Genomic DNA, 14092 nt, shown 5'->3' on the forward strand with positions numbered 1-14092 from the left:
TAAATATGAAAATAGCATTTTTCTTATTTATTTTGTTATGTTGCACAACGTTTATGGAGTTTATTTGTTTTGCCCAAATAAGTTGATAAAGTAAATGTTTTGTGATATGATAAAGCCTAGACCACATTTCCATTATGCATTTGTACTAAAATTCTGGCTTTATGCATCAATCTCCCTCCATGTGGATAATTATGTAAGTGGCCAATGAAGTTTATATTTTGTTTGCATCGCCATTCCTCTTGGRTTACAGTATTTATGATATTATTTTCTTCCCAACCGCAAAAACTATTTAGAACGGCTTGAACCGCTTCATGGCCCTGTGCCCCGGTTCAGAGTAGTTGGTACATTCCCTACTTTTCCAGTGGACGTTAACAAATTGTCCACTCYGCCGGGGCACCGGGCCATCAAAACAAATTTGCCCATTGTTTATCAAACGGCAAGTGTCACACATAAATCCTAGATGCTGATTGGTGTAGAGACGCCCAATCCCTGTTTTTATGTTTATTACAGACCCTCCTATACCTATCTGGAGGTTTACATAGATGCTAGGAAAGTCACGTTTTTGTTACTTTGCTTCTCAAATATCCTACCCGGCGTGTCTGTATCAACGTTGAATTCCTAACACTTAAGATTTCTGTTCACCGGTGACTAGTGACAGAAGAAAATAATTAATATCAATCAGAAATGAATTGTTTTCGCTTAGATGACTTCCTTGCAGGTTGGATTGGAGGTGAGTGTCCGTTATTTTTGAACTAGTCAATTACCCGTAGAATTAAATGTTTTATGTGAGGATGAGTTTGGGATTAGAGCAGTATTGGACTATTGCATATCGATTTTGTTTATCATAATTTGTTTTAATTTGAATACATTTGCTATGTAGGCCTATATCTAGTCTATGTTCAATTAGAAAAAAAGTAGATGTATGAATAATTGGAACATGCGCAGATTTTCCAAATCGAATTGCCCACATAGCGCTGGACACTTGGTCATTTTGATCAAACACTCAACATTTAACATCCAATCAAYATGTAGTTAATAATTAAATAACCAGTTCTACTTGTTTGACTATTTATTCTCGAGTTTATTTTCGAGTTTTCTCCTTTTCTATATTCTACTTCTGCAAGGCGCGCTACCATGAAACGGACAGTAGGGGCATAGTAGTTGCACAATGATACTGTATCTGTGGAATGCTGTTAACTGTGAAAAACTCTTCGTTGCCTGTTATTCGCCTATAGGCAGCCTACTGTAGTTATTAACATTATCGGACTAAGTTTTGTTATTGCAAATYTTGAGTCAGAATGATCCCTAAGCAGTGGTAGTGTTTGGCTGTCTGGCCGGGATATGATTCTTTCTGTTCTCTCTTGTATTTGCCCTGAAATCTGTGGTACTGTAGTTCTATTGTCTGAGGAGGGTTGGATGTTCTAGGCAGGGTGCCACTGAAACAACATTATATATTAACTCTCCCCCTCTCTCTTTCTCACTCTCTTTCTCTCTCTATCCATCCGTCCCTCCTTACTCCTCCTAAACGTGGCTTCCATCTGTTTTTCCAATAGGAGCTTCCAGTGTTATTGTCGGTCATCCGCTGGACACAGTCAAGGTACATATGAGGACACACAGTTCAACACGTAAAGGACTGGTTTCCCAGACACTGATCAAGCCTAGTCCTGGACTAAAATGCACGTTCAATGTAGATTCTCTGTTTATCTTGAGTTTCAGGACTAGGCTTAATTGGTTTTCCAGGAAACTGTCCGATGAGGTTTAAATCAGGGATTGACATTAAGGTCTGAAAGGCAATTGTCTCTTTCATTTAAACAATGGAGGGGAACCAGACAGATCAATGGGGGCAACCCCAGAGCAGGCTCAACTTGCCCAACTGTTCAGTTCACTAGCTCTAGGCAATAGATCAACCCTTAATGTCAAACCTTGGGTTTTTACCAAACATGTAATAATAGTTTATCTACACATACACAGTTACCATTTAGTAGGCTATAGACCTGCAGTAACATTAACATGAGTGACCACACATCACCTAGCCTACATGTTGTAGATTGTGTTGGCCATTGTTTTATGTAGGAGGAATGTTGAAGTTCTTAACATTTCCCATTCTATGATTTTTACACAACAGACTCGTCTGCAAGCTGGGAAAGGATACAAGAATACCCTCCACTGTGTCCTCCAAATCTACAGAAAGGAAACTGTAAGTGATATGTCACTGCTCTTGTAGTCTCAATGTAAATATATAGCATTTAAGCAGACACTTTTACCCAAAGCAACTTAGTCAATCGTGCGGAGACATTTTGTATTGTCCCATTGTAATCCATAGGAGACCATGGGATAATATTTTGCATGATAATCCATTTGTCGTCATGGTATTGGTATGGTTTCCTTGCGGAGGCCTTGGACATAAGTGTCAACCTCGACAACTACTCTAAAAGTTAATTATAACATCCTAAATTCATTTGACAAACTCTTATCTGTAGATTATACCGTAGGCCTAGCTGTACCAGTTCTGGAKATATTTGTTTTTACTTTTGAAGCAACTGTGCTTTTGTTTGAACAAATATCCTTGAGCCTTGCTGTGAATACTCCCTATGTAGCCTCTCTCTGGCAGGGGGGTGGGGGGGGAAAAAGCTTTCAGTTGCCAAATTCCAAATGGTATACTGGGATGCAGACCTTCTGCAGAACACACTGCTGCATAACAACGTCTCATTTTGTATTTTTCTTCATCCTAGGTCGCTGGCTTCTTCAAGGGTCTCTCCTTCCCGCTGGCCAGCATCACCGTGTATAACTCAGTGGTGTTTGGGTTCTTCAACAACACACAGAGGGTTATAAGCAAGTTCCGCCATGGTGACGAGAGGCAGCCGTGTGACATGTTGGACCTGACCCTGGCCAGCATGTTGACAGGGCTGATGTCAGTGGGACTCGGCGCTCCGGTCGACCTGGTTAAGATCAGACTGCAGATGCAGACTCTGCCCTGTTTAGCAGGTAAAGTCAAATACCAACACAACATTCTAGACCCGTCTAGAAGGTAATTATTTTAGCAGGTATTTCCTTTAGTATAACTATCCTTTTAGACCTTTCTAGAAGGTACAGTGTCTATAGTACTCATGGGTTTAGAAAGCTCATTTTAGTGMGACTTTACTCAGAGGTCTAGAATAGTTGACAATTCAAGGAACCACATAAAACTTATCATTTGCCTATTCAMGTTCAGAGCCCCATCAGTCTTTCAACTGCCATTCCTATTTCACAACAGCAACTCAGACGAGCTAGCTTGAGATGATAAATCCCGTGGATTGTAACCAGCTCACTTAAAGGTTGATAAACTAAAAGGTGTCATAATCACATGTCAATGTCCTACATCASTGATCAGTCACTGTTTTGAAAACGGAAATTGCTGCWCCTTTTTTATATGGCGARGCACCACACGTCCTTGTGTGTTGCCCCATGGATCTTTATGGTGCCTACAGTATAGAGCATAATACATGGGTTAAATCTTCACCATCACCTGTTGTTCTGGTATATAGMTAAAGCCTCCTTCCYCATAAGATTGAACCTTAATCCAAACTATCCTCTTTCAGCATGAGCGGTCAATAAAGTCAAATACAGTCTGATCTTTATTGTTTGTTTCCTTGTGTATTMTAGAGAACCTGAACCTTGCCGGGACGACCGGAAACGGGAACGGTAACATCGCTGTGCGCTCCATGACTCTCCAGGGCCAGCCGACCTACAGAGGGCCCATCCACTGCATCTGCTCCATACTGCAGACTGAGGGGATCCGGGGGCTTTACAGAGGGGCCGGGGCCATGATCCTGAGAGACGTCCCTGGGTACACGCTGTACTTCATCCCCTACGCGTTGTTCCGTCGCTGGCTATCCTCTGAAGGGAGGTCATCACCTCATCCCTGTTCTATATGGGTGTCTGGAGGACTGGCAGGTAACTGGAAGGTGTTTAGGGATGAATGGTAATGTTACTGTTGCTAGTTGTGCTTGGTTGAAGCAAATAGAAATGAGCCTTTAGGTCAGATAAAGGAGRGTTCTGTTGAAACCGTGGCCTCGTTTTGGTTTCCACTAGGCCAGAGAATGTATTGGTCGAGGGTTATTGGGCCCATGCATAAATCAAAATCACAATCCTGACTTTGCTAGCAGGACCGTAACCAGGGTTTGAGTTTTAGTGAGGTCCGGATGGGGGAGACCCACCCACCCGCCTTTCCCTCCTTTCAGGAATTTTTTTGAAAGTTGAAGCTTATTTACTGCATTTCTATACAATTTAAAGACATTTTTTTTAAATGCTTTTTGGAGAACAGCAACAACAAGCCAAAATGACCCCAGCCATTATCACCTTGWTGCTATAGCTTCATTCACCTCAGTCCATCTACAAGCATGTAGCCTATTAGCTAAACAATTGTAATGTTATACCCCTGAAACGGGGGAAATATGAGAAATGATTCACACTGACACGTAGCATCAGTGACTGTTCAGTCAGTTGTAATGATGAATTGCATAAAAATCATCAACTTTTTACATAAATACAGTATCTATTTTTCTTTTTAAATACATAGCATTCACATTTGTATTCCTAGGCATTACTAATCAAGCTCCGCACAACCAGATATCAATGAAGCACACAGATGATTTGTATTATCACATTCATTATTAGAAAATTACTTACAATTTTGTATAATCAGTGGTAAAAGGTGGSTAATGGGTAAACTATAAACTTCAGTGGACGAACAACCACTGGTAGAAAGGAAAATGTAGGACATTTTTAAAACTGTTTGCATGTTGATAGCATTTTAATGTCGGCCTATAGGGAAGATATTGAAACATATCATATTTTTTTAGGTTCATAACTTGTTTGATAACAWTAGTACAGATTTTCTCAGGGGACCCCACATGGGGCCCCGACCCCAAGTTTGGCAACCACTGGACTAACCTCTCTCTGCTTGCTTCCTCTCTCTGTCTTTCTTCTCTGCTTCCTCCTGCATGCATCAAGAAAAAATGGTGTGTACCCGAATAACTGAAAAACCCCTTACCGAAGTCCAAAATTAACTAAAACGTCACAAAATGGCATCATAATATATGCACAAACTCTTCCGAACTGTTTTGGTTGGGAAGTATGCGGACGCCTCCAGCCGCTTTAGAGAGTGGGGAATGTGCTGCAAATCCGGCACACAAATCCAAGAGACGCCGGTGATCATAACGAACAAGGCAATGTTCATGTTTCCACTCGTTCACAGAGACGCAGGTGATCATAACGAACAAGACACTGTTCATGTTTCCACTCATTTGCAGAGAGGCAGGCATGATTAGAACTGTCAGATCAATAATTTAATTGTACTGAGCTTTGATCAACACTGGGAGAAATATTTACATGTTAACCCATAATTGACTTCATTTATTTTGAACAAAATATATTTTTTTATTAGGTTTTTATAATTACAAAGGTCTGGACCTCGGTGTCCTCATATGTATTTCTGGCCCTGGTTGCTATCACCATGCTATCACCTTGCTCTAAACTAATGGCTAAACCCATTGGAATCATCATTTATGCAGGAATTGTTATGTTGCTGCTATGTGAACTTGGCGGAAAATGTAGTCTAGCTATGCAAATAAAAACGTTCCTTCGGGTTATCTGCTAAGTTCCGTTAGAACTGTAGGCTGTAGTACACGGAGGGACACGTCAAAATGAAGAATTTTATGCYCTTTAGCAAGCCTTTTTTCGTATTCAAAATGAGATTGATTTTAATTCTCCGTGTGGTCTATATTAAAGGGSACTTTATTTAATATAACAAGCTTTTAAAATTCAATATTTGTGAACAATTTCTACTAAAAAATATCAAAAGGTACACAAAAGGCACTCATTTCGTAGAACGGCACCTTTACAGTCTTAGGGTCAAGTCCAAAGCTGAATAGTTGTCTTCACCTTGTCTACCACCTATAAACCTATAAAAACTTTGCCATTACTTTATGCCATTTTATGATGCCATCTTGAGAATGACTTACAGTTACTGATTACATGACAATAAAAGTAGTTAGTACTGTAATCCAATGGATTACTCAAATTGTGAGTAACATAGTTTGATTAAATCCTTGGTTAGCCCTCATCTGCCTCCTTAGTTTATGCTGTAGACCACAGGAGGTTGGTGGCACCTTTAATTAAGGCAGGATGGGCTCGTGGTAATGGCTGGAGCGGAACCAATGGAATGGTATCAAATGCGTCAGAACACACGCCGTTCCATTTGCTCCGTTCCAGCCATTACCACGAGCCGTCCTCCCCTCAGCAGCCTCCACTGCACCCCAGCATCTTTGGGCAGTTGCTTTGCTCAGCTGCCTGCTGCATCTTATTGATGTGATGGCATCACTGCTAAAAGGTCAAGTTCCAGGGAAAGCGTTTCCAAACCTCGTTCTTTGATTATGCAATTATTGACCTACTTCACACAGCCACCCAGCAGATTGTGACCCGTAAATGATGACATGGTCTGACTCACCCAACAGTCTGCTGTGATAAAGACTGCAATGGACAGATGTAATAGGTCCAAGACAAATCTGATTAGTTCATGAGTTGAATGACCTCTGATTTTAGTCTACTCCTTTCATCTGACACTAGAGGTATAGCTGAGTAAGCAACTGATTTTAGTCTACTCCTTTCCACTGACACTAGAGGTATAGCTGAGTAAGCAACTGATTTTAGTCTACTCCTTTCCACTGACACTAGAGGTATAGCTGAGTAAGCAACTGATTTGACACGTCATCCCAGTAAACAGCATGGAGCTGTATTGACTAATAAAACATTTCCTTTTGACACAGAGATCCTGATGAAATGTGGGATGATTCAGTTCTCAGTAGGGTTGCAAAGCTACTGGTTGTTACCAAGGTTACCGGAATCTTCAGTAATTTTGGTAATTGCCATAGATTTTCTGTTAATCTATCGTAATTTTGGTAATTTTATAGTTGAATAACTTTTACAAAATGTATACGTATATAGTCAGGTCTACTCTATGTTAGGTTTTGATTAGCCAATGCAGGTTAAAGTGAGTTCTTCCACCCATTTTTGTTCCGTCAATACTCCATAGTCTGAATGACATTTGAGACCTCAGCTAGATGGTAACCTGATGGCGGCGCCAACATTTCGCTAGTTTTCATGCAAAAAGGGGGTTTGAAACATTAGCATTATCCAATAGACACTTTTTGAGATGACAGTGACACTCAAACCACAGAGAACTCTTAATTATGACCACTTCCTTCCGTTTGAATATTTGAGAAAGGTGTTGTTTTATTTGTTTTTTAATTAGACCATGTGGTTCAAGCTTAATTAATGAAAAAGCATCTAATCAACAATGGCATTATTTTCAATAAACTCTTCCAACTATTGACATCCAACTGCTGCCAGTTTGACGCCAAAACATTGACAACCAAATCCTACTGACATAGTAAAAAGAGTGTTAATAAAAAATAAAAATATATTTCATGCTGAAACCCCCATAATAAACACCATGGCGAGGCAGGTAGTCTAGTGGTTAGAGTGTTGGGTGGCAGGTAGCCTAGTGGTTAGTGTTGGGTGGCAGGTAGCCTAGTGGTTAGAGTGTTGGGCGGCAGGTAGCCTAGTGGTTAGAGTGTTGGGCGGCAGGTAGCCTAGTGGTTAGAGTGTTGGGCGGCAGGTAGCCTAGTGGTTAGAGTGTTGGACTAGTAACTGGAAGGTTGCTGGATGGAATCCCCGAGCTGACAAGGTGAAAACCTGTCATTCTGCCCCTGAGCAAGGCAGTTAACCCACTGTTCCCCGGGCGCCGAAGATGTGGATGTCGATTAAGYCAGCCACCCGTACCTCTCTGATTCAGAGGGGCTGGGTTAAATGTGGAAGACACATTTCAGTTGAATAACGGACTAGGTACCCCACTTTCCAATGTTATTCACTAAATTGATGGTTTATATTTAGGATAATATTGTACAGCTTTGTCATTCTATTTTTATTTTAAAATCATCATATTTAATTACTTCATATTATCACAGATGTGGCCAGGTAAAATAGTACCAAAAAGGGCCACAAGATGTCTTGTGATAGATTACATAAAATCCTTGAAAGATACCAAAATGCTGGTAGTTTACCCTCAAGGTAGTTTACCCTCCAGGTAGTTCTCAGTAAGTGGGGGTCTGAGGTTTTTGGTCAAATAAAAAAAGTTTGTGTGGAAAGCAACAACGACAGGACATTTGACCGTTTTGGAGATTTTAAATTGAATTAAACAGAAGGAAAAAGCTTCCATTCCCACTGAAAGGTGACTTTTTAGCAGTGTGTCTTCAGCACGTTTAAAAAATAATAATAATAATAATTAAAACTGCCTGTTCAGTGTGTTTGAAGAAACATCTTGATATCACATGAAGTTTACCAAAATGTAATCAACTGTTTAAAAAAAATAAAACTGTAAATCTCCTGACATGTTTGTGTCTACAGGTTCTATCTCGTGGGTCACAGCTACTCCAGCTGACGTGGTGAAGAGCAGACTACAGGCTGACGCCCTCCACACAAGGAAATACACAGGGATTGTACACTGCATCGTCCAGAGCTACAAGACCGAGGGGATACATGTAAGCAAACAGACACACAGGGGCTGTTTCCCGGACTCAGATTAAGCCTATAGACCTGGACTAAGCAGCACTTTCAGTGAAGATCCTTCCTTGAGCATGCTTTTTTTTTTTGTCCAATCATATGACTAATCTTTGTACGGGAAACCAGCCCAGAGTGTAGCAATTTTAAGATTGATTCGTCAGCACATTTAATTTGAAAAGGAATACAGTAGCCTGTATGTGTGGTTTTGGTGTAGCTCTGTGGCGACAGACCATTGCTGACTGTATTAGTAGCTGTAAGCTTTAGTCCCTTCAGTTTTAAAAGTTAAACTCAGGTGAACTCAACCTGTCCTGTAAAAGTCACAAGGGCGAGACGAGATCTGTTCCAAAGAAAAGTTATTATCAAACTACCGAGGTCGTTCCTATCTTAAGAGGGAGTTCAAACATGTTTTGGTCAGTTTGTGATGTAACAAAATAGTTAAGTCGATAGTGTTGTGTCACACCCTCATTCCAAGGGATCAGACCGGTGTTCTTGTTCAAGTGTGTTTTGGCAGACAGAGACAGAGAAGGGACATTTTGATCAATACCTGACAATCATTAACACGATAGGCACTTGGCCTGAAAAAGTCTGAATAAGCTTAAATAGGCTTGAACCATGTGATTTCAGCTATATATTGGTTTGGTTGGCTATTATGAACATAGGTTTAATTTAATTCCTTTTTTTTAATAATACGTATATTTATTTTCTCTCTCTTCAGGTCTTCTTCCGCGGAGCCTCAGTGAACGCTATCCGAGGCTTCCCCATGAGTGCCACCATGTTTCTGGGCTATGAACTCTCTCTGCAGTTCTTCAGGGGTCTCTAGTATCTACACCAGGAATATGATGCAGTATGTCCACTGAATGACACATCATCTTGACAGCTATCCTCTTGTCCTTGAACGCCCCCAAAAAGGTTTTCACCTGGAAGATCATTTAAATCCTTGCAGAAAGAAAGTGGGGAGCGACTTGACATTTTCAAGTTGAGAATTATCTCCACTATTGCCATAATACAATGTATTTGTAAAGTGTAAATACTAATTTCTTATGTTAAGAAAATATCTTATTAAAAGTGCCATACATGAATTCACAAATGCATACATTTTAAATATGTTGTGCTATAATATAGAGTAAACATACGGTTGGTATGTTTCATGTTTTTAACTGTACTGCATAAATGAACTAGTTATTAGTACCCAGCAGTCAACCAGTTCTAACCTCAGTGATGATGCGCACATTAATCAATATATTATATGTTGGTGCCAGGCTTTTAAGTAGTGTTTTTTTTTTTAAGTGTTTTATCTTTGTAAATAAGGTTGAGAGAAATTAAATGTAATTCCACAAGGAGGTGTATTTTTATTTAATTTTTTCATAATTTGTACTTAAGGTTATTTTAATGTTTATTTGTACTTAAGGTTATTTTAATGTGAGTTTATTTGGAATTCTTGTTATACTGTTTCTGTACAGTTTTACTTGGAAAACCTAATAAACGTATTGTTAAAATCTAATCATGGTATTCTTCTTTCTTTAAAATTCTCTCTAAAGGTCAGAGTGCAATAACCTTAAAGATACTGACATGGAGCAGTGGCAGGGTGAATACAGTAAACAAACAAAACATTATAGGGCCCACCATGTTGGGCACGTGTTACTGGGTGCCTGTTACTGGGCACATCTTTTATTTTACATTTTATGAAGAAGAGTTCTGAAGAACCGTATCTCAGGGCTGTGGCTGACAAAGTCATGAGGCGGGGTGTTCTGTACATCTGTCTTTACACTGTCTACTGTACTGATGCAGGGTTTTTTAAAACTCTGTCCCCATCCCGGGCCCCCTGTCCCCATCCCGGGGCCCCCTGTCCCCATCCCGGGGCCCCTGTCCCCATCCCGGGCCCTCTCTCCCCATCCCGGGCCCTCTCTCCCCATCCCGGGCCCCCTGTCCCCATCCCGGGCCCCCTGTCCCCATCACTACACAGCTGATTTCAAATAACCAACTCATCATTAAGTTTTGGTACTGTTTTTGGTAAACCCTGGCCTGATGTACAGTAAAGGATCTGCTATTTCTGTGAATGAACTGTTGACTGCAAACAACCTCCACTAGATGGCACTGTTCTCTAGATGGCAAACTTGTAGCAGCTGTTATCCTAGAGCAGGGGGTTTCAACCTCTCCTCTGGGAGCCTCAGCTGTTACAGATATAGTACACCTGATTCAACTGAATACCAAGCCCTTGATTAGGTTAAATGGCGCTAGGACAGGGCTACAACTAAATTGTAAAACGTCTTGTAGTCCCTGAAGAGGTTTGAAAACCACTGTCCTCGAGGACAATAATTATATGTAATATTGCTCTCTATTTTCTTTCAGACTTCATACATATATATGTCTGTCTGGCTGGCTGTCTCTCTGTGTCTGTCTCTGTCTGTCTCTCTGTCTCTCTCTGTCTGGTCCCCAGGTTGGATGGATCTTCGTCTGGTCCCCAGGTTGGATGGATCTTCGTCTGGTCCCCAGGTTGGATGGATCTTCGTCTGGTCCCCAGGTTGGGTGGACCTTCGTCAGGTCCCCAGGTTGGGTGGACCTTCGTCAGGTCCCCTGGTTGGGTGGACCTTCGTCAGGTCCCCTGGTTGGGTGGACCTTCGTCAGGTCCCCTGGTTGGATGGATCTTCGTCAGGTCCCCAGGTTGGATGGACCTTCGTCAGGTCCCCAGGTTGGATGGACCTTCGTCAGGTCCCCAGGTTGATGGACCTTCGTCAGGTCCCCAGGTTGGATGGAGCTTCGTCTTCGTCAGGTCCCCAGCTTGGGTGGATCTTCGTCATTTCCCCAGGTTGGGTGTATTTTTGTCAGGTCCCCAGGTTGGGTGGATCTTCGTAATTTCCCCAGGTTGGGTGGATTTTCGTCAGGTCCCCAGGTTGGGTGGATCTTCGTCAGGTCCCCTGGTTGGGTGGATCTTCGTCATTTCCCCAGGTTGGGTGGACCTTCGTCAGGTCCCCAGGTTGGATGGACCTTCGTCAGGTCCCCAGGTTGGGTGGACCTTCGTCAGGTCACCAGGTAGGGTGGATCTTCGTTATTTCCCCAGGTTGGGTGGACCTTCGTCAGGTCCCCAGGTTGGGTGGACCTTCGTCAGGTCCCCAGGTTGGATGGATCTTCGTCAGGTCCCCAGGTTGGATGGACCTTCGTCAGGTCCCCAGGTTGGATGGATCTTCGTCAGGTCCACACACACACCACACACACCCAGCAGGGAGAGAATTCTATTCGCAGTTGTAGTAATTGTAAGTCAGCGTTTGTCATACCAACTAAACAGCCTCCAGCCGTCCGATGATTGTCTAACGGCTGTAGTCGGCAGCTGCTAGGCGGTGCTCATCAATCGACTTGGCAGATAGACAGCACTCACGCACGTGGTTACTACTCTGGTTAGTCTGTGGTTGGTAAGACGTGTGCTGTGGGTGTATGTCTCTGAGTCTCGGTGTCTCGGCTCATGTCCTCGTCACGGTAGACACGGTCAGTGGGTGGGTGCTCTCAAGTGCTCTGGATGCCGAATTCTGTTCGTTACTGAGCTCCCCACACAGCTCCTCTAGCGTCACTTAGCGCACATCGGATACTCTACGCACGAACTGGTCACCCACGAGTTGGATTGGATGTGCTTGGTCTGGTCCCGTGACACACACCGAACGCAAGTAGGGTTGGGTGGACCTTCGGGTGTCGGTTCACCGGCAACGCGATCTGTCGGGATCGAGAACTACTACCGTACCCGGTCCCCAGGTTGGGTGCGAGCCTGTGGTCAGGTCCCGTGGTTGGGTGTTGAGCTTTCGTGCAGGTCCCTGGTTGGGTGGACTTCGTCAGGTTGGCCAGGTTTGGGTGGGACCTTCGTGCAGGTGAGGTTGGGTTGGACTGTCGTACAGGTCCGCCGCAGGTTTTCGGGTGGACGCTTCGTCAGGTCTGCCCTGGTTGGGTGGACTTCGTCGAGGTCCCTGGTTGGGTTGGACCTGTCGTCAGGTCCCCTGGTGTGGATGGTATCTCACATCAATAGCAGTCACAGGACATCCCCCAGGTTGGATGGAAGACCTTCCGGTCAGGTCCCCAGGTTGGATTGGAGCCTTCGTGCAGGTCGCCCAGGTGTGACTGGAACAGCACACAGCCTGCAGCAGCATCGTCAAGGCGCCAGCATCACACCACCACATCCCACACACACAGGTTGGAGTGGACAGCTTCGGTCTTCGTGCGCGGGCGGTTTGGGCCGACAAAGGTGTATTTTCAGACGTCCGTTGGGGATTTCTGTTCATTTTCTCTCACTTTCTCAGAGGTTAGACGGGTTATGTCATGGTCTTGATGTGTCACGCGCTACCAGAGAAGAAGGGTTTGTGTAAAAAGTTTTCTTCCCGTCCAATTTCCCGTTCAGAGTCTGGTGCGCAAATCTCTAATCATCGATAACAGAGGTCCCCCAAGTAGTTGAGGGTAGAGCAAAGGGATTTCGGTCAGGTGCGCCTGGTTGGGTGGATTCGTTCGGGTACCTGGTTGGGATTTTCGTCCCCCAGGTGTGGGTGGCACCTTCGTCAAGGTCGCGCAGGTTGGATGACCTTCGTCAGGTCCCAGGTTTGGGAGTCGGTCAGCCTTCGTCAGGTCACCAGGTGGGTGGATCTTTTATTTCCCCAGGTTGGGTGGACCTTCGTCAGGTCCCAGGTTGGGTGGACCTTCGTCAGGTCCCAAGGTTGGATGGATTTTCGTCAGGTCCCCAGGTTGGGATGGACCTTCGGTCAGGTCCGAGGTTTGGATGGATGCTTCGTTGCAGGTTCGCCAGGTTGGGTGGACCTTCGTCAGGTCCGCCTGGTTGGATGATCTTCGTCAGGTCTCAGGTTGGATGGATCTTCGTCAGGTCTCCCAGGTTGGATGGATCTTCCGAAGGTCTCCAGGTTGGATGGATCTTCGTCAGGTCTCCAGAGGTTGGAATGGATCTTCGTCAGGTCCCAGGTTGGGTGGAAACGTTGGCCATAAAGGTGGTTTTAAGGTGGTCTTTAAGGATGTGTTACTGTATGACCACTAACATTTCTATAACACAAACAAAGGTAAGATTACATTGTCTTTCCGTATGGTTACATTGTCCTTTCGAGCATAGTTCCAGCAACTGTGGTGGATGGGTACCAGGCAGTACAGATTGGCTGGAATGGGTACAGGGCAGTACAGATTGGCTGGATGTGTAACCAGGCAGTACAGATTGGCTGGATGTGTACCAGTGCAGTACAGATTGGCTGGATGTGTAACCAGGGCAGTCCAGATTGGCTGGATGTGGCTGAAAGCCAGGCAGTACAGATTGGGACTTGGATGGTGTAACCAGTGCAGTCCAGATTTGGCTGGGAATGATGTAACCAGGCAGTACAGATTGGCTGGATGTGTACACAGGCAGTACACGATTGGCTGACTGTGTAACCAGGGCAGTACAGATTGGCCTGGATGTGTAACCAGGCAGTACAGATTGGGCTGGATTGTAACGGTCCAGTACAGGATTGCTGGGATT

At 43.8% G+C, this 14092-nt stretch overlaps 1 protein-coding gene across 1 annotated transcript; it reads left to right on the forward strand.

Moving 5' to 3' along the window:
- The first annotated feature begins 526 nt into the window (after positions 1-526).
- LOC111966003 (solute carrier family 25 member 48) lies at positions 527-10102 on the forward strand. Its single transcript, XM_023990447.2, has 7 exons — positions 527-730; positions 1554-1597; positions 2126-2197; positions 2733-2985; positions 3643-3933; positions 8446-8579; positions 9317-10102. The coding sequence occupies exons 1-7, from the start codon at positions 685-687 to the stop codon at positions 9419-9421; spliced, it is 945 nt and encodes a 314-aa protein (XP_023846215.1). The 5' UTR covers positions 527-684; the 3' UTR covers positions 9422-10102.
- The last annotated feature ends 3990 nt before the right edge of the window (positions 10103-14092 follow it).

This window comes from Salvelinus sp. IW2-2015, linkage group LG6.2, assembly GCF_002910315.2.
Source record: "Salvelinus sp. IW2-2015 linkage group LG6.2, ASM291031v2, whole genome shotgun sequence".
In the NCBI taxonomy this organism is placed as follows: Eukaryota; Metazoa; Chordata; class Actinopteri; order Salmoniformes; family Salmonidae; genus Salvelinus; species Salvelinus sp. IW2-2015.